Source organism: Fringilla coelebs, assembly GCF_963513975.1.
Source record: "Fringilla coelebs genome assembly, chromosome: 7".
NCBI classification, from domain to species: domain Eukaryota; kingdom Metazoa; phylum Chordata; class Aves; order Passeriformes; family Fringillidae; genus Fringilla; species Fringilla coelebs.
This window is the reverse complement of record NC_140035.1, coordinates 9,868,157-9,893,314: the sequence shown is the minus strand read 5'-3', so window position 1 is coordinate 9,893,314 and position 25,158 is coordinate 9,868,157. Positions and strand designations below refer to the sequence as shown.

General features: G+C 40.1%; 1 protein-coding gene across 14 annotated transcripts in view; it reads left to right on the top strand.

Moving 5' to 3' along the window:
• KALRN (kalirin RhoGEF kinase) overlaps nucleotides 1-25,158 on the top strand; it is a 464,835-nt gene that overhangs the window by 261,254 nt on the left and 178,423 nt on the right. For 13 of the 14 annotated variants that reach the window (XR_014616305.1, XM_084209314.1, XM_084209316.1 and 10 more), the window contains 2 exons: nucleotides 9,056-9,247; nucleotides 21,441-21,610. Coding sequence is in view for 12 of the 14 variants with exons in the window: in XM_084209314.1 (XP_084065440.1) it covers nucleotides 9,056-9,247; nucleotides 21,441-21,610 (362 nt within the window). In the remaining 2 variants the exon portion in view is untranslated. Of the gene's footprint in view, nucleotides 1-9,055; nucleotides 9,248-21,440; nucleotides 21,611-25,158 lie in introns of those variants that run through there. The other variant, XM_084209313.1, reaches the window with a different exon arrangement.

Sequence of the window (25,158 nt, the reverse complement as noted above, 5' to 3'; positions counted from 1 at the left end):
CAGTTGGGATTTTTTTAATAGTAAAAAATATAGAGGCAGTATCTCATATGCCTGCAGTATTCATGGAGATCTACTACTTGCCAGAAACCAGTATGTTTTATAGCATGAAAATTTCTGGTGGGAATGTCTCTGTACCAGATCTCTCACTGTAAGTCATTATTAAGATATATTTATCTCAGATCATGTGTGGCCCCCCTAATAAGAGCCAGAAATAAAACCATGATATCTTTCTGAATCTTTGTTTTGCTTATGGATAAGCTGAATTGAATTTCATTCACACAGTAGAACACATTTTTATAGTGCACCCCATATGAGTGCTTTCTGGCCAACATGAAAAATGTTAGTTCCTGTCTGGAACTTTTCTGAAGTACAGGAATAATTCTGGTGTAAGATAAATAAAATGGCCTGTTACTGTTAGGTTAGTGAAACCTCCTTCCATTTTTCCTTGATATAAGTATGCACTACTTCCTAGGTGTTACAGGAGATTTTAATGTTTTGAAGTTTTAGGGAAGACAAAGCCTTTAGTCCATCCTGCTTTGGTGGCACCTCTGAAGAACTAATTTGATGGGCAAGCCATACAGACTGTTCACATGTCAGGGAAGTAACGGTGGTGAAAAATTGGTTTATAAATCTAAAAGGATTCAGAGAATGGTTTCTACTCATTTGAAACAAATTCCAATGTGTAAACCATGACAGAGAGATGAATTAATGTTGACAGTGAAGAGATTCTGAATCCACAGGGACTGTCTTGCTGACCTGCTCCTAAAGATGCTCAGCTAGAACAAGGAGGTGAAGTAAAAAGTTACTTCAATTTTAATTGAAGCTGGGGGAGACTGTTTTATTATTGTAGATAGCAGAGGGACATTCTCCATGCAATTATCTGAGGTCCAGAGAGCAGGGAGATGGGGATGGATGTTATCTGAGTGGTGGGCAGGTGATGTGTTTCTTGTTGGCAGACTATGTTGAGAAAATTCCTTTTGCCAAATGGAAACACCCAAATTGTGAACAGAAGTGTTGGTGTTTTATTCTAATTGTGTGTTTGTTTCTGGCAGGTGGTGTATTAAATTGTGAGGTTTATTCTGGAAAGAAATTGATTTTTTTTTTAAGTGATGATTTTTTAAGTGATTCTTTGCTAGAAGTTAAATTTTACAAGGCAAATTGGAGGGACCCAGGAGAACCAAGGGGGTCCTTCTGAATCTCAAGGGAGTATAGACAGTGCTAGGAGATGGCAGCACAAGATGTGATGCTCTCACTGAGAGCATTTTATTATTCCTGCACCACTCCCACCTGGGCTGGTGCACAAGAGCTGATGCACTGCAGCCTGTCAGGGAGGAAACCTGTATTACAAAGGAGCAGCAGCAAAAATTTAATTAAATCTCTGCATCTTTCCTCAGGTAGCAGCAGTGCACTGACCGTGCTAAAATGATGTGGTGTATCTTCCTCTGTATTTTTTCTGCCAACAATCAGTTTGCTTGTCAGAGGTGGCCTTTCACTTATGGCAAAAAAAAAAAAAAAATTGTTGCAAATCTGGAGGTCCTGTGATGCATTAGTGGTAGCAGCAGCCTGTGTTGTGTTTTTATCATCTATTACCAGACAAAAAGAATGATTGTTATGTGAGGTATATGCAGAACTGCATTGTGCTCAGTACTCAGCTGTGTATGAATTCCTAAACTGAAGATCAGGAGAATGTGGGTCAAAGTTTTGGCAAATTTTCTTCTGTTAAACATTATCTTACTCTGTGAACAGTTCCATCCCAGTCCAAATGGTCTTCAGGAAAGGTGTTATAACCTATCTTCATTTTAATGGAAATAAGAGCATAGCTGAGTCAGGGTAGTTGTTGTGGAAGAAATGGAGAGGAAATGCTTTACTGTCTTATTTAAATTAGGTTTTTATAAAAATATCGGCACAGATATTTTTATAATTCACATTCCCACAAGTTTATTTCTGCTTTTGTTTTCAAGGCAACCATGATGCCAGTTGTATTTGGTGCTGGCTTTTCCCAGTGCTGCTGACAGTCCAAAGCCTTTTATTACTGTTGTCGCAGTGTCTTTGAAATCTTCAGACCATGAGCATGATATTAAAACCAGAATGCCTGGAGTTATTTCAATTCCAGAGACCAACCAGACTTGATAAAGCTGTCATGATTGCACTCATGTCTGTAGGGCTCAGGAAAGATGTGATCTGAGCTTTTGGGACAGAAAACAATACCATGCCCTCCTGGATTGCTGCTCACCTTGGAGCTGCTCCATGTTTATTTATCCACCTACCTTCTATTCTGCCCCTATCATAAAGAAGTTGTGGAGCTTTGCTCTGAACCACTTGGGTTTTCTGATGATATTAATCATTTAAGAGGCTTTCAAAAGGAGCTGCATTTCACTCTTGTCAGTCTACCTTCTTGTGCTCCCTTGTCATTTCTACAAAAGAAAATGCTTTCCTCATTGTTGCTGATTTTCAAAGGCTCACTTACCATAGTCACTTGAGCAGCTCTCAGTTGTACACTCTGCAAGTTACTCAATTATGAAATCGGGCAGTGATAATTCTGTTTTAGTGGTACCCTCACTGTGCTGGATGACACCAAGCAGTATGACTTTGGTTTCATGTTTGGCACCACAACTGCTGTTTTGTTGTCTTCATTGTCCTTCTTTCCTTTCTTCTGCTCACTTTCACATTCCTGTTCCTGTACAAGGGTGTTCCCAAGTTAAAGGACCAAGCTATTTTCATTTATATTGCCAAGGATAGAATACTGGAATAAAACCTAGCCAATAATCATCAATTTCAAGTATCTTCCCTAATTCTTATAGATCCTTGCAAAGACCATAAAATATTGGAACAGCAGTATTTCATAATCACATTTTAATATTGTATTTGGATATGCTTTTACCAGAAGACAAGTAAGGGGGCAGAAAATAAAAACTGAAATATCCTTATAAGCACAAAATGAGCCTACATGTAATTTGCTTTCCCAGCTGTCCACCTCTTTTGGTCTCAGGATGACACTGAAGATGGTTGAGAAGTGGAGATCTTTGCCAAGCAAGCTTTTGTTCTTTGCCTACTTGTACTATGTACACACAGACGTGCATCTATGTGTCTTTATATACTTATTAATCTTGGACAAGATGTGTGCTTTTAAATGTAATTTAAACAATTGTTTCACTATATATTGCACTGGCATTTCATTGACTAATGGTTGTGATCACACTGGAGTTAATTAGCATGATTGTGGTAATGGGAGTGTTTTCTACTTGATGTATGAGTGCACTACTGATTGAGATGAACAATTGGTGGGATGAATTACACCATAGCTAACAATTTTTTTTTAATCTAAAGTAAGCACTCAATATGAAATAGCCCAAAGAGGAATTCTTTTAGCTAATGTATTCCCAGCTATTAATTCTAATCTTGTTTATTTATTAGTTTGCAGGTATGAGGTAGCTTTTAATCAATTTGTCTGGCATTTCAGCAGTTGATGTAATGTGTTAGTGTCACCCTTTTAAATTCAAATAATAAATTCGTCTTGGTTCGTATGTGAACCCTGAGGGAAAATCATAAATAAAAGTAACAATACACAGAAAAATATTTGGTCCTTCATCCTTCACAATGGTCAGTGAGGATTCTGGGTTGTATCCACCTTGCCATTCCTGAGAATATTTCATATCTAATAAATACTGAAAAATGCCATATGTTTGTATTTAAAACATATATATACACAATATATTATACATAATATTTTATACAATTCACTGAAATAATGGAATTACTGGAGGTGTAAAGAAGTCATTAGTATCAGCATGATATCAGTGCAAGGAGAACTGGGGTGAAAGTATGACAAGGGAAACTAAAGATGAATTGCCATGTTTAAGGGAAGAACAGTCTGAAGAAGAAGGTGCTGATGGAAATTTCATTAGCTTGGATATTTTTTTAAAAGGTCTGAAGAAGTTTCCATTCTAGTTTATAGTGGGGAACAATCTTGTACTGACAGAGTGAGTGGCTGCATTACCTCAGAGAGATATTCTGCCTGTAACTTCTGTAACGGTAATTCCTGGTAAGTCTGTTTTGAATTACAACCACAGAGTACAAGTAAGAATATAAGTCTTGATTTGATTATGTGCAATTCAAATGGAATAAAATCACAACTTATATTAGATCATCATATGCACTTAGCCTTTGCCCTTCTTAAGGGAGGAGGAATTTTGACAAAGATGGATGCTTTGTTAAACCCCAGATTTATTTATCAAAGAAATGTCTCATTGTGGTCACTTATTTTAGCTTTGGAATATCAAGTTACTAAAGATATAATTCTTCACAAAGGCCTGACTGTGAGATCACTTAACCTCAACAAATACTGGAGCTAATTTTAATGAAGTAGCTTGAGCAAAGAATCTGATAGCAGTAACTGAGCTTTATAATTAAGGATAACAATAGTTTATAAGGCTTGACAAGAACTGCAGAATCAGCTCTGTAATTGCAGTTTTGCCAAAGTGAGTCGTGCTGTAGTTTCATTGGGCAGTTCTACTCGCTATGCACAGAACAGGTACCAGTCCTCCAGAGTTCTATTTTTAGCCCTTTGCCATTTTTTTCTTTCCTGTGATCTTGGGGAGATGGTTAGAAGGCTGACCCAGTTCTCCCTGAAGTCAGTAAAATCCTTTTTACTGTTTTCAGTAAGAGATGGATCAGGCTTTGAACTTTGTCTCGACATCCCGCGTTCCCAGCAGGAGAGCTCTTACAGACATTTCATCTTTGGTACTGGAGAGTCATGACTCTAAAGAACATAATGGAAATATCACATCAGAGAAAGCCTAATAAGTCTCCTAAACTTCAACCTGCAGGCATAATGAGGGATTCACATCACTAGTCTTTAGTCAAGAATATCAGGTCTAAGCTAGTCCTCTTTCTCTCTCTAGTTGGTACTTCCTGGGCTCCAGAGATGCCTTCTCTTCCATGCCTTTTTCATGGTAAAACCCAGGTGACAAAGCTCTCTGAATCAACACAGATTGAATCAATACTAGGAACCTTTGTCTGGAACTGCCTTGCACAGCCCCAGAACTTGGTCAATACAGACTACTTCATCACCCCTATCTCTTGGGAAGTGAGGTCTGGGGTATGTAGTTTGTGTTTAATGGGATCATGTACCTGATCATCTGCCCAGTTCCCTCCTCCATGCTTCTCCTGATGTTTACAACAAACATCTTTGGCTGGTGGGAATGGCTCACTACACTTGGGAGAACTCGGAGACAGTTACCAGGAAAATCCCTCATATAAAATAGACAGCTGTAGAAGAGTGTGAAGGGGCAGATTGTTCTGGAAAAAAATAGTCCAGATTAAGGACATGAACTTTCCCCTAGACTATCACTAGACACAGCTATTTTCAATGTAATCAGCCTTAAAACATGCAGCAATAAACTACTTACATGTGCAGTTCCTAGCAGTAGATAAAAACTACATGGAATAATTTTCTGTAAATGCACACGGGCCAAAACCAAAATGCTGTGCTAAACTGATTGATTCTTTAAAAATGTGAGGAAGTTCACAAAAATATATAGAGATAGATAGATATATTTCCTTGTGTTTGCAGGTTTCATGATTGAAATAGGTCATTATGCAAAGATTGCTCTACAAATATTATTCAGAGATAAAAGGTGGAAGTTGGTTCTGTGCATGAAATGGCGCAGAAATGTGGAATGCCAGTCAGCAGTTCACCAAGAATTTCAAGGGTTTGCACATGACAGTTCTCTCATGGGTTAAGACAACATTAAGAAAAAATGCCACATGATCCTAAAACTTCAGAAAGCGTATTTTTTTTTTTTTTTTGGTCAGATCTCAGACGGGCTGGGAATCTGAGCTAACCTCTTTTGGATGGGATGGTGGGACAAGGAGGCATTTCATGCTTTTCTTCATTGTAGAACTTAATTCTCTCTTGGATTCTCACCCTGCCTGACCCAGGGTGATGTCACACCAAAAAAGTAGAAAGTGCTTCAAACAAATAAATAAAATAAGTGTCTGTACCCCAAAGAGCTTATTGACAAGAGATCAAACTCAGGATGAAAATGTAGGGAGCAGGGAAGCAGTGCAGCATTATAGCACCAACCAGAATGAAGATCTCAGCTTGAACAGCACTTTGGTTCAATGCCTGTAGAGCAATAGATGTACATGAAAATATCTGATATGTGTAACAACATCTGGTGTGATTTATGTGCACTTTAAGCAAACAAACAGTAGAGAAGTAGAGCAAGCCCTCAGCAAATGAGTAACCTCTGGCTTATTTGGCCTGTGCTGTGTGTACATCTCGACAGCTGACGAGGGAGGACAGTCCTCTCATGAGCACATCAAGCTCAGGAGTTCAAGGCGAGGGTGGATAGCTCCCAAATGTGGCTGCTTATCTGAAATGTATCTAAATCTCTTAAGTCTGCAACAGTGAGCTGGAAATCTCTCAGCACCAGGCCTTCCTTCTAGAATGGCAGGAATATAACCATTAGTTGTTTCTCCTATCATAAACTGCACCTGTTTTAAAATCCAGACACTTACCTGTGACCTCAGTGGACAAAGACAGAAAAAGAGGTGAAGAAAAATGTCTCCATACTCAAAATGCACTGTGTTCAAGCCTTGTGTGCATGACACATTTATGCAAACATATCCAAAATTAGGTATGCATTCTTCAGGGAAGCATCCCTCTGTGCTGACAGTGCCTGTCACAGCCCAGGGAAAACACTGAGTCTCCTTCCACTCCCCATCAGCTTCCCTGAAGAAAATCTCCTTTGCCTTTGGAAAACCTTGTGCAATGCAAAGGGGCTGCTACACCCTCTTTTGTCTGTGCAGTGAGGCCAGAGGCTCTGTTGAGGCCAGTCTGCATTCTTTTTCCCCCAAAGTCTAGGGTCAAGCCTACCTGCTTTTCACCAGGATATTTACATCTGGTCATTGTATCTGTGAACTCATCCACAGGTAACTCGACATAGCACATGTTGGAGTCAGTAAACTGTGTGGCTTTCAGCAGAGATGGACCTAAATGTCTCAGGGGAAAATGCAGCAAATGTGTGTCCATACTGTATTTCAACAAAACTGTTTTGTGTCTCAAATCTGTGCCACAAGGAGAGAGGGAAGGCACTTACAAATACACAAAATAATACATATAAAAGCAGGAACAGTCTTGTGCTCAGGGAGCTGGACTGGTGTCTGAGTTGTTGTAGTGGTAATGTGTGAAAAACACTGGTGTGGACTAGACTTTGTAAAAATTGTGCTAGCTTTGGCATCTGCTCCAAATACTATTGGAAGGTGATCATTCAGAAAGGATACTGTTAAGTGAAACGGGGCCTTAATTCAGATGACATTAAATGGAACATTTTTTACAAACTCTCAGCTAAAGAGGTTTCCAAAAAAATGATTATTAAAACATAAAATTTTGCTGCTGTTAACAGCCTAGCCATTTTAGCAGTAGCCTGAAAGTGAGGGAATAAAAATTTACTATTGGTAACAAAACTGTCTCAAGTATTTTCTTCACAGTCCAAAAGGAGAAATGCAAATACTGAATATTTATAGTCAGCCCTCAGAAACTGGGAAAATGAACAGTGAATGAGATGTTTTCTTTTTGCTTTTTTTATAACTGGAAATATTTTACTCCATTAAACACTCAGAGGTCAGTGCTCCATCTCTGTACTGAACATTTTCTCAAACAACAACTGTTGACTGCAGCAGGACATTATCTAAGCAGGAACAAAAGGGCTTGATCCACGGCTTTTATTTTTGACAGTGTTCATGTAATGCTCAGAAATATGTGTGTGTCCACAGTGTTAGAGGTATTTTGTGTATATGCATCAAGTTAATGCATTTTTAAACTGAAGATTTTAACAAGGAAGGTGCTACAATTGTACTGTTGAAACAGAGGTTAAAATTCCCAGTGAGAGCAGTCTCAAGCCAATGCCAAGCAGTTCCAAAGATCTAGCCCAGTAATGGAAACACCCTGAAGCTGATATCTTTGTCTCTCCTTATTTTTGTTAAGTGTTGAATACCAAAGAGCTATTGGCCTCATCTTGAGGTAAGAAAGCTTTTATATGACAGCAAGGGCTGGCTCTGTTTCGTTTGCCTAAGCTGACTAAGGCATAGCTCTATGGTTCTGGAGAAGATGGCTGCACTCACTTTCCATTTTTCCTGTTATTTGTGAGACTCTCTGCTGTATTAGTTGAGTGATGTTTTCCAGAGATGTGAAAAAAAGAGAGAAAGGATGGGCAGGTGGCTTGAAACCTGAGGCAAGTTGGATGGATTTCCCCTCTCTTACTTGATAGTCTGGCATGTCTTGGGTACATTAATTTGCTTCTGGGTTCTTCTGTTCCCTCTCTGTGAAGTAGGAGTCCTACACCTCATATTGTAAAGGCTGTGGCTGTGGGGTAAATGTATTCAGGATAGTGCAGTGTTCAAAATCTTGTGTAATGCAGGGCAGGTACGTGCCCTGGGCAAACTGGAACTGAGCATTGCATACTGGCAGCTGCAAGCAAATCACGTGGACTCAGTCCATCTAGAAATGGGATGCAGAACAGTAGACAAGAGGAAAAAAAATATAGAAGGAGCTTGAAGACATGGTCTGTATCACAAAATCCAGTGAAAGGAAAATATTCCTTGGGGCTGAGACATCTCTGGCTACCATGATTACACAATGTAATGTGAGAGCAGCTGGGAGGCCAGTGCCGTGAGCTGGTGGCTGAGTGTCACGTGAGGCACTGGAGCCTTCTGAGCTGGTGAGTCCCACTTGCTTCATGCCATTATCTTTGAGAAATTGCAGGGAACTTGGAAATAAACAAATGGGAAGTCCTATTGCTGTGCCTGGCAGGATTGGGTTGAGGTGGTGTGTTTCAAATAAAAAATAATTTCATGTGTACTCAGGCATTAGTCTGTGTGGCTTTATATGTTCTCCTTTCACAGATGGCAATGCCACTAAGAAATATTGTGATTGTTTTAAAACTCTGGTAATCACTTGCTTTCATGCCTTAAGGATAAACAGCCTCTTTGAGGGGTTTACTTGCCACAGTTGTATTACTCATACTGTGTTTCTTGCTTTGTTTGCTGGTAGAATACATACACCAATGCAGACAAGCTCTTGGAGGCAGCAGAGCAGTTGGCTCAGACTGGGGAATGTGACCCTGAAGAGATCTATAAAGCAGCCCGGCATCTGGAGGTTCGGATTCAGGACTTTGTCCGGAGGGTGGAACAGAGGAAACTTCTCTTGGACATGTCAGTCTCCTTCCATACCCACACCAAAGAGGTAAGAGGTGCACGAGGGAATTTTGCTGTGTATTGTTGAGTGCTGCAAGAAGCTGTCTCTGAAAACTCAGATAACAGAGAAAAGGCATTTTCACCACACAGGGCTGATATTATCCAGTTCATTTCATGCATATGAGTAACTGCTGTAAAGAGGAAATAAAACGTGAGTGAAACATATGAATGTTACAGGTACACTAAAATATAGCAACACCATCTCCAGCGGTGCTTAGTCACAGCTAGAATGTCTTGTGAGAAAGCAAGAATTCTCTTGTAAGAACATGAGCTGATATTAACACTTTAACTACAAATATGCCAGCAGCATGATCCTCTGAGGATTCCATTTAAATGTACTTTTAATTAATGTATCCAATATCATTATGTGTTACTAGAAATCTTACATTGTTTAATGAGGCAGACTTGACTTTTCAAGACAACTGTTAAAGAAAAAACAGCCACATACTGATACAGTGAATCAGTGAGGACCTGAATAAATGCTGTTTAGTGTAATTGAAAAATATCCAGAGATAAGACTGACTTGCCAGAGGAGATACAGTGGACAGGACATCAAATGGGAGGCCACTGGGGATGTAATTAAAGCATACTTCACATTTTCTGCAGTCCAAAGGCCATTCAGTGGTGAGTGACTTTTAAAGACAGGGTTTCTGCTGAGAGAGATGGAATTAGTCAGGATGGTTGTTTTCATGCTCTGCAGCATCTGTTTGTGAAAGCTCATTTGATCAGGAAGATACCCTGAGAAGCTGAAAGCTTTGCCTCTGCTTGTTGATTTACATGTTACAAACAAGTTGCATATATCAGGCTTCAGGATGTTGGGGAGCCCCTGAAGTAGAAGGTACATGCATACATTTATTTATATGTGTATTGAAGATGGAGTTTATATTATGTACATTATAGCTGTTGGTACATTAAGGTTTTTCTTTTACATCTTGCTTCTGCAATATACTAAAATATAGTTAATTTTCAGCTTGTGGATAATGCTGCTCTTCCCAGAGTTGCTCAAACACTTGCAGCTATGCTGGTTTGCCACTGGGGAAATTTAATTGGTTATTTCCTCTGTAAAAATTATTTCATAAGAGTTTCCTGCTGTGATTAACCTTGATTCACCTATGCAGGTGATGATTAGTAAAAAAAAGACAGTTAGTGGTATTGTGTAGCCTAATTTGGATTTGGGAAATAAAGCCTCCCTGTATGAAGGAATTGGGATTGCAGTGCATTATACTCCTGTTCTTCTTCAACAAGAAGGACTTTGCCTGCTCTACACACCTGGTTTTAATGAGCTCTGTTTTGGTGAATAAAAATGCAGATGTATTAAAAATTAACATATTTAAAAGATTGTTTTAAAAACCAGTCTTCTCTGCTAGCATCAATGCTGTTCTCTAGATGTTAAGAGTAAATGCTATGTATTTGCCTCATTAATGTTTTCTTCTGAGACAGATTGGTTCTGTGATGTGTTTTTGGAAAGTTCAGTAATTAATTCATGTCATTTTTAAGGAGATCCAGAGTGGACAGACTCTGGGTGCCTCTCTCCTGTAAAAGTCCCTTCCAACCCAAACTGTTCTATGATTCATGTTGTATTAATCTCTTGAGACACAACTGGTGAAAGGGTAAATTAAGTAGAAAGAATTGATCTTACTGACACTTTTTCTTTTTTTTTGAAATATTCCAAAGATCTTCCTGCAGTGAACATGTTTCTTCCGACAGTCTTCCTAGCCCAGGTTGTGTGAATTGTGAATTTCTGATCTGGTAATTCCCAGGTGTGGATGAGTTCATTGATGGTGAACTTCTCACTCCTTCACCTGTGCTCTGCCCACCTCTTCATCTCCACATGCAACTGCTCAAATTCTCACCACCTGAGAAACTTTTAACTGCTCCTACCTTTTTTCTCTTGTCAAACAAATGTTTCCTTTTGTAGTCAGTCTTCCTGTATTTTCCTCAGGACAATAGGTAGTGTTGAATTAGGGAGTCATTTAAATGTAGATATCTCTATGGGTAGTGTAAGTTCAGAGTGGCTTTTTTATACTACAGTAGACTTGAATCACTGCTTAATTCATGTGAAAGCATTAAAGAGGGTCCCTTCTGCTAAACACTGACTCATTCAGTTGAAGGAATATCAAAAACACAGTCAATTAAGCATAAGAATAATTTTGATGGGTTTTTTAAGTGACCTTATTGAACAATACATACAATAGACTGAAACGAGGACTTTTTGGTGTGGTAATAACACTTTAGAGGCACAAATTAGAAGCAGTGCTTTAAGTGATTATTCACTCTTGAATAATGTAGGTGTCCTATTGCCATGCCTGTAAACAAGATTTTGTGTGTCCCACTGTCCTATAGCATTCCTTATGCTTTTCTAGTTTGTAGTCAATATTTTTGTACCCTTTTGGACCAAGGCATTTCTGATGGTGTCAATAAATACCAGTTGATGAAGGTTAATTGTGCTGGAAAGTTTTATTGTTCCCACCTGGTACCATGGGAATCAAATCCAATTATCTGTAAGGCAGGGTAAAGTTATAAATTATTATCACTGGCATAAATGCATTCAGCAGACTCATACCTGAATAATTTCTCTCAGGACTAAGTGTAATTGAATTTAGGTTTTTTCTTCAAATCTGAATCAATTATTGTCAGGATTGTCAGATCTTGCACTTTTATCACAAATCTCATGATAGTTGATGTTTTTCTGTGAACTTTTGGCTTTAGGATCAAATGATGATAGAGGATTCTTGGCTGGCATTTGATTTTGTTTAAAAGAGAATATTTTTTGAGCTTCCTGGAGAAGAGGTTGCAGATGTCATAAAATCACACCCTGAAGACTCAAAACCCTCAAGGACGAAAGAAAAACATCTTGCAATTCATTGTCTGAATCTTAATATTTTAGTGTCTCATAGTTTTATACTTAAGGTTCTGCAGTGTACTTTATATTTCCAAGTACTAAAATGTAGACAGGAAAGAACACTGTGACCACTTCTATATCAGTAAAAATTTTTAAATCCTCTTGCATAGTTAAGGTTGTGTTACTTGTATTACTACATAAGTTAGGTTGTGTAACTTGTATTGGCTGGTGATGCAGGTGCTAACTGAAGAATGGGAAGGAACTTCACTGAATTTAGATCCATTTATAGTATATGGTCCTTAACTAAACCATAAAACAGTTCTTCAATTTTTTCATGGTTCTTTGGGGCATGAAAAGCATGTCTTACCACCTCTAGGTTTCTCATTTCTGACTGGGCCTGAGATTACCAGTTCTGTGTTGAGTCCAGCATGAAAAAAACAGAGAGGCCAAGAATTGTGTTTTCAGATCGTGTGCCCTGTGCTTTGTTGTTGTTTAGTGGGTCAGAAGAGCAGGAGGAGGAGGTGCTCAGGGCAGGCACTTCCACGTGGAACCTGCCATGCCTACCTGGCCCACGGAATGGGGGATGAGTATGCTCAGAAAATATTTAATGTTGAGAAAAAGGAACTGCCAGATTCCTAACAGGTTACTATGAACATGTGCAAACTGGAACTTGGAACTTGGCAGAGGTCTTCTGAGTGACCAAATTTGGGAAAATGTTCACATGAATGACATAATGTGTATTCTTGACATCAAGGCTAAGCCCTGCAAAATTTCAAACCCTTGCTTAAAAGCATGGAGGGTCTGGAGCATCTCATTTGAACAGAAATAAAACTAACACAGGCAAAGCACCTTTTCTGTCCCTTTCTCTCATTCTGGCCCTTTCACCTCAAAATTCATCAAGTTCAGCCTTTGGCAGACACCTGGTATGGAAAGTTTCACTCTGAAAATCTTGTCTGATAAAGCCATGAGAAAGTGAGAGCTAAGCCCTGGACCATTAAGTGTCAGACAGCTTCCTGTATTATACCCTGTATTATTTGTGGTCAGTAGGTCACCTGGGTCACCCCACAGCCATCAGTGGGGTTACTCAGCTGGGTAATGGAGTGGGGCTGCCCTGCCAGTCAGCAGCGCTAACAGGGTTTTATTGCAGGTTCTGCTGACTTAGTTCCGCTTGATAACCAAGACCTGTGAAATTAAATTTTCTCTGCTTGAGTTGAATATTGTGATTAGAAGATTATTTCAGTGTAGATCACTAATTCTGACAGGGCTTGTTCTTCACTTTGAGGCAGAGCTGCTGGGACACAGGGAGCAGAGAGCTCACGGGACTGAGGTCAGCTGCTATTGACTCCCATCAGAAGAGTTGACAGAATGTATCAAAGTTAATCATGGAGCAAACATGACAGTGGTTCTGGGATGTATCCTGTAATCCTGTCACTCACTGTGACTTGACACAGGAATCAAAGTTAATGTTACTGAACTTAAACATTTGTTTTTTGACTTTTACTGCTAATATTGACTTTCCAGAGCAATCGCCCACTAGATAATAAAGATTTGTGATGCAGGGAATATTCAGTTTAGCAACTCCACTTGCTGGCAACTTCTGGAAGTTCTGAAAAGGTCTTATCCTCTGAACATGTGTTTGTCTTACACACTCCTCCTGTCCTGAACAGCACTTTTGTTCTTTTTTTCATATTATGTCCAGATTTAAAAAAAAAAAAAAAAAGAAGGAAAGCATAAAACATTAAAATGACCCAAACTGACTCACTGCACATAAAATATTCACTGAGTGGCCAATTCACACCCCAGAATTTTCAGTGTTAGAATGAAGCACTATATGTTTTGTTCAAAAGCTGGAAATTTTGTCGTTCCCTAGGATTATATTAACAGCTGAAATAGATGCACAACAGCATGCAAAATCAAAATTTGAAAATATCTGCCCCTCTTCTCACAGCAGGGCTGAGAAACATCAAACCTTAGACTTATGCCTCCCATTAGTATAAAGATGATTTTTGCTGGGAGCTGAATCTGTGTGCTGCTGGCGCTAAATGGATGGTTGGACTTAGTGATTTAAAAGGTCTTTTTCACTTTAAAGATTCTGTGATTCTATCATTCTAAGTAAATGCTGTTTAGTTGAGTTTGTTTGGTATTTTTAAGAAGTACTCAGTTTCTAAATATTCTCCTACTCCCATCAGAGGTGAATTTGCAGGCAGAAATTGGAGAACGTGGTAGAAGTGAACTGCCAGAGGTGCCCATACAGTCACACATGTGCTGTCCCTTGCCTGGGTGGCAGATTCCTTGGAGGAGGCAGATCACCTGTCAGCTTAGCATTCTGATAATTGCAGCTGTGGAGGGAGCTCTTCTGGTACAAAATGTGTTATTTCTGTGTGAGCTCTATCCAAGTACACTCTGGGGTATCAGCAATCAATTACCACGAAGTAGCAAAATAAAAGCAAATCCCCCTCCAGCCCCAGAGGGTAGGCTGTGGCCTGGACCAAAATGCCAACATTCACCAGTCATTAACTTCGGTGTGGTTTTTGCAGAGCTAAATCTTGTCTCTAAAGCTACCAAAGATCTGGGACTGAGGAACCAGGACAGCTGGGCTGGTACAGGGTGCCCTTCTTTCCTGTCCATTTGTTGCCCAGAAGCAAGTTCTTTTCATGAAGGATTAAGTAGCTGGGAAAGAAAAGAGCTGTGGTATTCTGGCAGCACATCCTGCTCTTGAGCAGGGGAGTTTGAAGCACAGCCAGGCCACTACTGAATAAAATTCTGCCATCTGTGATGGCAAAAGATTGGTAAAAGAGAAAGAATCAAAGTAATGAGAATTAAATGCTTGTAAATGTAGCCACATAAACCAAATGTCAGGAAGTCAAACCTGTGCATGGAAGGGAAGTTCTTTCCATCCTTCCTCTTGGTGCTAGCCAAAGGATTCCTGTAGACTTCAATTAAGTTCCTACTTTTTTTTTCACATTTTTCATGCCATTCACCAGCATTGTTACAGACCAATGGTTCCCCTCAAATATTTTCCTTGGCTTTTGAGGCCCTTGCACGTGTTTTGCATGTTGTGGAAATGTGAGCCTGTATGCCTCACTCTCCAGATAACAATGGTTTGAGCTGAAAAGAAGTTTTATGAGCATCTTTAAATAAGATGTGCCAACTTTTATAAAGCATTCTTTTATTAGACACATTTCTGCCCATTCTAATTTCCTGAAGTGAGGAAGATGAGCTTCTCCCAGTTCCAGTGTGTGGGCTTCAGTGCTGTGTTCAAGGGCAACAGAGTGGGCAGCCAGCAGAAATGTGTGTACTGAGTAAATCTTTATCAAAGCCATACAGGTACACTCCTGTAATTCACTCATCACTCAAAAGACACGTTATGTCTTTTGCCTGAAGTACATCCATGCACTGGAGTCTATTTAACTAGCTGAAAATGGTGTCAGTGGAGTGGCTCAAGTCAATGGATCCAACCAGACTGATTAAAGAAAAGTCATGCAGTTTTTTCAGTGCTTAGCAAGTGTCAGAATGATTCAGAATTGTCACAAATTATTTATTTCTGTGATTCCCAGGGCATAGTGCACAAAGTTACACAAAAGGCTCAAAGCAGCAGATCAGTGTAAGACTGCGAGTGACAGATGCAGCCAGTCACTGGAAAAAGCACAGAGGGAAGAGGTGCTGCAGCTTCCATTTGAGAAGTGTTGTTTAGAACCAATGAAAGATATACAGGAGAATGTGAGAGTACCTGTGTTTATTTTAGTAGATTGCTGCATTTGTAGTGTGGGAAGTTTCTCCTGCACCAAATTGTCCTGTGTCACACTGCTGTAAAACTGAGTAAATCTTCCAATGTAGGAAGAGCTTTTCTAAGCCAGTGTGACCAAGGGCAGAATTTGATTATTACAGATACTGAAGTTAATTACAGCAAGATTCCCAATCACAAATAACATATTAAAACTATACTAGAAGAGGAGAATGTTTTTACAATTCATAGTGGTGGCAGAAGAAGCAGAGAACATGTACATTTTATTCTTCATTTTTAAATCAATTTTCTCTTCTAGATCAAAAAGTCCCTGAATTACATTTACATGACCTTGGACTGGGGATCTACACTCTCCCTGATGTAAGCCTAGCTACCCAAATCATGTTTGCCTTGAGAGCAGATTATTTTGTGCTATATCAATCTGGTCCATGCAGGACTTGGAAAAAGCATCAGATGTTTAGGCAGTGCAAATCCTTTTGCCATAGGCAAGGTTACTAATTAAAAAGCCTGATCATACAGAAGCACCAGATGCAGTCCAACCAAGGATAAATGTCAAGAAATTGGCGAGGAAAAGGGAAAAAGCAAGAAAGAGGTTAGGGAGAGATCAGTTTTTTCACAGAATGTTCCCTTTCTACTTGTCATTTCTTCCCAACCAGTTTGGTGGTATCTGACAACATTAGGTCTTGCAGCAGGGAGTCTCATGAGTTGTGTCTGACCGTGGAAGTCTTGGCATTTCCCGTGTAGTGTCTGGTCACATCCAATCCTGTCACCTTTCATTAGGTGTGCTGCCATTATGTGACACTTTGCTGGTGGCATGAGGTCACTTTGCAGCTCATCATTACAGACCTGGCTTTCTGTGTTTCTGTTGACGTTTTCTTGAGATTTTGAATGTGACTTTGGACAATGTTGCTAAAATATGCTTCCAGTTTACAGCAACCCTCAGTTCCTTTAACTGAAACAGGACTGGACGCATTCTAAGTGTGAATAAATACCAGTTGATGAAGGTTAATTGTGCTGGAAAATTTTATTTTCATCACCATGCTGGTGTGGGGACAATTTCCTAAAGGCAGTGCAGTCAAGCTGGATGTGCAACAGCATTTGAACAGATGCCTTAACACAAGTGCAGACTGAAGTTCTGCCATAAATTAACCTAACTTGGGATCTGTGTGACTTCCTAGTGCATATCATGACAAAGCTAAATATTATTGCCACAGAATTGGCTTGTAAAAGCCTGGCATAGTAGCAGAGGGAAATAGGGTTGATGGGTGTCTCTCTCTGGAGCAGTTCTGCTTGTGAGGGTTTTGGGGGGTCTTTTTCAGCCTGCCCTTGGTTTTCTGAACATTGCAACTCATGGAATGGCAGCAGGGTCCCTGCATGTCACTGAATTCTTCTGCACTCTGCTCTAGTCTCCATTGCTCTGATAAATGTTCTCTTCCTGAGTTGTTGTGAGCATCTTTTTGGGCCTGCCCTGCGACACACGGTGCTTCTCTGACATTGTAAAGGGGCAGAACATGCACCCTGGGAAGTTGCTTGTTTCTGTTAACATCCTTGTTTTGAAGACTAGCAAAAATGCTGTACAACAGTAAATCTCCTGGATTGAACTGGTTCTTTGCACTGCTCCCATAACTCAGTGCTTTTAAACTGCTTTTGAGGGGATTATAACTCATCTCTGTCATTTACAAATAGCAGCATATAAGCATTGGATGTTTAATAGTTATTCCAATCATGCAGGCAAGATTTTCTTAGCAATCTCTTTAGGTTTTAGATTTTGTTTAAAGTGGTTCCTTTTTCTAAGTGAAAAGCATTCATTTTAGGTAACAAGCACAGGTGTCCTTCAGACCTCGAGTTAAGTGGTCTCACTAATTGAGTAAAATGAAGGGTATTACATCAGATGAAGTAGCTGGGAATAAAGATCTGTATTGTCTCTTGGATGGAGGAAAACTACCTGTGTTTCATATCCAAGAAAGATGCAAAAGTTATTGTCAAAATGCATGAGGGCACCAGATGCTATTCCAAAAGAAAGGAGGGGTGTCATTCTTCTTCCCTACTGTTCTAGTAATCAGAGGAGAATTAGATGTCTTGTGTAAAACCTTGATAAAATAAAGCTTCAGTTTTGGAGCCACTATGAACCTGTGGCATTAATGGCTTAGGGATAGGTGTTTACCTGAGACTTCTCGTAGCTAACAACTGTGACATTTTTACATGTAGTTTGCATGAGTCAGATTGGAGTCAGATCTCTCATAGACTGAATTCAGGTGTTGCCACTAATGCATCAGGTTCTCCATATCCAATTAATCACCCCAAAACATAGATCAATTGAAGGAAGAACAAAACTTACTTCTGTGATACTTCTGTATTTCTTCCTAGGATTCTGTGTTTTTTGTTTAGTACCTGTTAAGTAACATAATGCAGAGGTTATCTCCTTTTCTGGACACATGCATGACTGGCAAACTTAGTGAAAGTCACAACAGGTGGATGTGGAAATTCTGCCTTTTTATTTAGAATATATGCATATACCTACATACATCCCCTATATGGGATCAAGTGGTACCTTAGTAATAGTTTGAAGTATGTATGGGAATGGGACAAGTACTCACAAATTTTGTTCAGGCTAGGAATAAAAGTCAATTTCTGCAAATATGAAATAAAAAGTTGTGCTGTGCAATATGTCAGATTTTAATGGGAACAGTTTCTTTGGTCTAAGCTATCTAGGTTAGAGTAGGTCAGAACATGGACTGGAAATGCACAAGGTATGCAGTGATTTGGGGCTTTAAGAGTCAGGATTTTTTTAATCGGTCAAATACTTGCATTGGAATGAAACATCAGGCCCTAAGAGGGACTGATTTTCCTGAGCAGTGACAATCAGGATGTGATTTCTGTTTTATGATTAACAGCTGTTCTGACTGTAGTGTTGCAGTGACATGGCATTGGTCTTTTCATTCCTGTGACATTCACAAGTGGGCATGGTTGCAATTTATTTCATGTGCTATCAATTGTAGCACATAACCTAGGAGGTTTTGGAATCAGATTCCTAATGTGAATTTTTCCTGAAAGATCTTCCTAATCTTACTAATATTGACTGATTCTTTGTATTAGGGTTTTCCAGGGATTGGTGGAGTCTAAAGGATTAAAGGCCTCTGAGTCAAGGATGACCTAGATTCTGATAGATTTTATAAGCAAATCCTTATAGACAGAGGTCATTAATGCAAACATCTGAAGCTAATATGAGTTAATATGTTTGAGTGCTCTCTGAAATTAGTAAGTGTTTTGGTTCCAGGTGAATACAATACAGTTTATGTTTTAAGTATTTTGAAACTGATTTAGAAGCCTACTCAAAAAGTGGAGTAAGATCTTAAATGTCTAATGCTCCTTCTGAAAAGTTGGATTCTGGAGACACTTTAGAGCACAGGATTTTCCTCTGAAGGTTGGAAACTTTCTCCTCTGCCCTAACAAAATAATTTGAAGAAACCAGCAGATTCCTAACAATGAACAGAATTCCTGATTTCACTTTCATTTTTATAAAGAAATTTCCCAAGCTTTTTTAAGTTTTAAAAGGAACTAAGAATTACAAGAAGTTAAAAAACTACTGGCTTTCCCACCTCAAAAAAGAAGGATGATTTATATACACAGCTATTTTTCTTTATTTACAAAGTGGTATATTAGTTGAAGATCTGAGAAGCAGAAGTAATATTCCTGAACAACCTGGTCCTTGTCTGTTTTGGTCCAGCTGCCCCTACTCTTTGAGTGGGAATAGGGATTGAATCAAAACCAGGAAGATTCTCAATATAATTAACATATAAAGGCACAAATGGATTTTCCTTTATGGTAGCTTCCCTAAGTTCAGCACATGGATCTCAGGCTACAACTGAAATGAGCCCTCTGTTTGGCTCATTAAATATGTTTTCATTTTTTCACTTATTTCTCATGCCTCTTCACTTACATTTGTTTCTTTGATTAATAGTTCCTCTCTTATGCTACGCCTTTTTCCTAAGAATGTGAAAATATGTAAATATCCTAAGCAAAGACATTCTGTTTCAGGCTAGTAGTTGGGCAGGCCATTATCATTATAATATTTATGATTAAACAGAGGCATTTACCCAAAATATTCAAAGCTGACTCTGAGAAACCTACAAGTGAGACATATGCTGTAATGCTTGTTTTTGTAAGTCTCTCAGGCAAGGACTCAGTAGCAGAGGTGGGGCCAGAGCAAAAGGCACTGGACTTTCCCTTTTCTGGTATCATGAGTGTGCTGAAACAGCCTCTAATTTTGATCATTTTAATTTGGACCAGGGTAATATCCTTGAAGTCTGTAGCGTGTGTATAGTGCAGCACTTAGTGACTGGCCTGAGGAGTGAGCCCTGGCTGTGAGAAGCTTTGGCAGATGGAGGTTCAGACATCCCCATCCTCCTCTCGTTTAATGTGGACGTGCAGAATTCCCAGTCTCAGAGGAAATGCTGCAGGATGGGGATCCGGCACAACTCGTTTTGAACACAAACATTTTCACCAGCTCTTTGCCACCCACACCCAGTGTCCTCCTGTGCTTGATGTTCCCCCCGAGGTCCCTGCGGGACGGAGCCCTGCAGTCCCTGGACAGCGGGAGGAGCCGCGGCCGCTCCGCATCCTTTGGCACTTCCCAGTGCGCTGGTGTTTCCCACTCTGGGACTTCGCTGCCACCTCCGGCACGTACCAGCAAAATGTGGGTTAATGGGGCAGGCGTGGCACGGCAGAGTCTCCGCCGGAGTCATTAGGGTGTGCTGGCTGGCTGCCAGCTCGGTTGGTGCGATTTTACACTCACTTTTCAGCGCAAGCTTAAAGGGGAATCCTCTGCTCGCTTTAAGCCTTACAGGCAGCGAGAGGCTGCTGGGGCATTCCTGCCCCTGTCCAGACCTCGGATGAACAGCTGGCTGGAAAATCTCATCTCAGCGCTGGCGATGATTTGTTGCTGTGATTGTGGCTTTAAAACTGGTAGTCAGAACTATTCAAAATTAATGGATCTTCATGGGGTCGATTAGTGATATTGCTGTCTCCTGTGTTTGGATTTTCCCAGAGTTAAAATGCAGAGTCTGAGTGCATTTTGAGGAGGGGGTTTAACTACTGGAAACAAAAAAGAAACCCCAAAACCTCAATCCCTGGGAAGGCATAGCTGAGCAGGCAGTTAGACTTCAGTCAGTACCAGGCACACATACCAAAGATTGTAGGTCTGTTTTGCAACAGGCTACAGCTGCATGTGAAATTAATAGCAGCTGATAGTGCTCAGCTCCTGAAAGGGTTAGGTTATCACAGCTGTAGGAGATTTTAATTTGTTACTAGTATAAAGAGTTAATCAGAATAAAATAATTAGTTATTGTTGTATAATAAACAGAAATTGAATTGTAGGATTTTTTTTTTTTGAAAGCTACCTGATATTATATTTATCTTATTTTCTTGCTTTAAATGGAATAAATAACAAATGTCTCTTTCTGGGTTTACAAATTTTAGGTCAGTTTTCCTGTGAAACATGCAGCCTGAGTGAATGCCTATTGATCTGGAATTAGAGAGCAAAAGGGTTAAATCTCAATCCCTCTCTGATTTATATTTCCCTCCCCTTCTTCCCAGCTGTGGACATGGATGGAAGATCTGCAGAAGGAGCTCTTAGAGGATGTCTGTGCTGACTCTGTGGATGCGGTTCAGGAGCTTATCAAGCAGTTTCAGCAGCAGCAAACAGCCACCCTGGATGCTACCCTCAATGTTATCAAAGAAGGGGAAGATCTAATCCAGCAGCTCAGGTAAGCATCCACCTGGGGCACAGGTGTTGAGAAATGTGATGCATGCTGTGCTTTAAGGGTGCCTAAATAGGGAACTGTAAGCTAGGATCAATTGGGAGAGTTTGTAATTCTTTGCTTATTTATAATTCTTCAGGTCCTTTGAGTGTTTTATTGAAATTACAGGGAGTGATTTTTGTAGACTGATTAGAGTAGTCTGTGGATCAGCACTGGTTTCCTGTTTGACTGAGAGATTATTTATAGGCACTGGGAAGTGAATGAAACCAAATGTGTTTGAAGTGAATATTTTTAGTTGGTATTTATAGAAGATTGTTAAATGGTTGTGAACTGAGGCCTCGTGATTTATATGGTTATTCCTGATGTAGGGTAAGTGTATTCCTCTTAATAAAATACACACGTGTCTAACAGTCTTCACTGTTTCATTTTGCATGCAGCACCCTTCTATTTATCTTTCTGTATGTGGGGTTTATTCATAGTGTCAAAGAGGCTCTTTCACTCTTTCTTCTGCTAGCACTATGAATTAAACCAGCTCATTTTTGCCTAATTTAAAATACACGAAGAGGCTAGTCCCAAGAACTGGGGGGGGAGGATGCTGGGGTTTTTGTTGGGTGTTTGATGTTTTATTTCTTTTCTTTCTGCAGGTATTGTCAAATGAATATTTGCATATATAGAATTTGTATTTGTGAAATCTCTCTCATTTGTTGTTAAAGTGGTTTTCTGTGCCTTTACCTTTGTTGACAGCAGTGAAGTTTTCCTGCCTTTTATGGATGTTGCTGGGCACTGAACCAAGTCCAGTACATCACTTATTATTTAGGTCTTTGTATCGTTACAGGTTGCCCTTACCCACGTGTACATAGTGTGCATGTTCTGTATACATTATAATATGCAAATATCCCAGGTTTTATGCATTTCACCAGACAGTCAAGAGAGTGACATCATCTTCCTCACCCTGAGCTTTCCGAATCTGATGCCTTTACTTCTCATCTGAGATGTGCGGAAAACCATGAGCCATGACAGGAACCTGAGAGGAAAAGCCCCAGATGCTCTGGAATACAATGGACAATGAGGGCTCTGGTGGAGCTCTGCCCTTAAGAGCCCTCCTGGAGTCCTTAAGTATTTTCCTACTGCCATATGCTGAGCTTTCCTCTAAGCTTTTCCCTGTCATGCTGGATGCAGTTTTCTCTGTTGGGTCAGAAAAACAAATAATGAGGGATTTGAAAGGACTGCTCTAGGTTTTGATTGTCATTCAGCCCTGGGCAGCCATACCAGAGAGCTCATGGATATTCCTACCCTTGCTGTGTGTGACTTGCCAGCACCACAGGGCAGAGAGAGGGACTGGAGTTGTGGTATTGCTTGCCAGTTTTAGAGTTGGAGAGGAAGGATCAGGAGTAGATATTCCATACTTCTCTTCATTTTTGCTGATGAGATCAGTAGGATAAAAACATGCTGGGTTTGGTAAGTGAGCTGCCAGAGGGGAAGGGGCTTTAGCTGAGAATGTGTCCATGGCCAGCTGTAGGAGGTCAGTCAAAGGTCTGCATGGTAGCTTACTTTTATGCAAAGAAATTGTTTGCAAAGTTTAGGGAAATTCTATGAGATCAAAAAAATTGCAGTTAAATTGTGGGCTAAATTTTTTTCGTTATTCTTCCCAACTCTTGGAATGGCATCACTTCAGTGTGAACAGTCATGGAGTAGAGCCTGAAAGAGACCCTGTACAAGGCCATCAGGTGGAGTGTGGAGTGGTTTTTTGGATTGCAGAAAGCATCGACATTCAAAGGGTTTTGGTTCTGGGCTTGGCCTCAAGGATTTTTGCCTGTACCCGAGTCAGAAGGGAAGTGTGGAGAGTGGCCAGGGTAATACCTGGAGCTGAGAAGTCAGTGGAGCATGGAAAAGAGGTGAACTGCAAGGTGGTGTGTGGGACTTCAGCTTTTTCTTAATGTGAACATAGTCAATTCTTAGCTTCAGTCTTGGAAAAGTGACTGTGGCCTCAGCTTTGGGGCTTTTTTAATCGGTGTCATGCTCCAATGTTTGCAAAGTATCAAGGCAGGTTTTGTGGCAGCTGTGTTTAACAAAGAAAAGTTGGGTTTGAGGTCTGGCTTGTTCTCTGAGCAGTGAGGAAGGAGAACAAGGTGAGGAGTGGAACAAGGCGAACATATTTGTGCAAATCGATCCCCTGGTTCTGATAGAGTCAATACCAAACATTTGAATTCACACAGAAGTTTGCAGTGCTGAGCTGTCAAGATGAGCTGCTTCAAGTGTTGGATTTGAGCACTCTGACTAACTGCAAAGCTTGTAATGTGATCCTGGGCTCTTTCAAAGCAGAACAGTGTGGAAAAAAACCCCAATGAGGCTGCCTCTGTGTGTGCCCACTCTAACCAGCTTTCATCACTGCTGGCAGTGGCAAAGAACACACAAATAAAGGAAAAACTAGAATTGCTGCAGTCTTTCCTTACCACAGGATTGCATTTCAGTGTGGATCACCTTGTACGTGCCGTCAAGAATAGATGAAGACTGCAAATGCTACAACAATGCAAAGAATGAAATACACTGCTCTTATCAAACAAGTCATAACACAGGTTAAAAGCAATAAAATTACTGGAGCTTTGGAAAGTTTTACATTTCTTGTTCTTATCTTTGAGGGAACAGATTTTGGTTTAGAGATCATTTGTGTAATAGCACTCTTTCCTCCAGATAGGCAATGAAAAGCTCAGCTGCCTGAACTAAATACCATGCCTGGGACTGCACTCACAAGGTTTTCAGGACCTCAGTGACTCCATCAGGAGGCCATACCTGTCAGGAATAAAACAGGCCTGCCTAGAAACTCTGTGCCTGTCATGGTTCACATAGGAAACACTTTTCTCTCTTCCTTATCAGTGCTTTATTGAGGTGGTTGTTCTCAGCAGTCAACACAAGGCAAACCTTTTGAACTGCAATTCCAGGGGTGCTCCTGGGGGCAACATTTCTGGTCATCTGTGAAAGGCAAAACAATGACTTGCTCCAGTGAGATGTGAAAAGCAGGAATATTCGTGGCTGAAAAAAACCCCAAAGCATTGAAGAGTTAGGTATCTTGCCTTTTTTGCAGTAGTTCAGCATATAAGCCTTAGATAATAGATAGTTCTCATCGAGTTTCTCACAGTGAATGCACTGGAAGTGGTTTTAGGAGCACAGTGTTCATTTTCAACAAAGTCAGCAGCAATGTACTGAGTCCAATTTTATGTTCCCCAGAGTTTATTTAGGGTTTTTTTCCAATAATTTCTTTGAATTTTAAAATTCTAATCCATAGGCTTTCAAAGATTAGTAAGGGTCTTCTATTTATTCTTTCCCAGAGTTTCTCATCACTAGACAGATCAAGAAATATTGTGACCAAAGCATGTAACCTCAGAAATGTTTTTTTTCTGTAGGGACATCTTTCTCAGACCAGACTAGCTAGGGGTTGTCAATGCCTAATCCAAGGAGACTTAAAAATCCCACCAGAGTACTCCTCTTAAACTTTTGTATGGCATCAGTCACTGAAATGCAAGTGTGGCTTGATTTGAAGAGTGAAATATTTAATG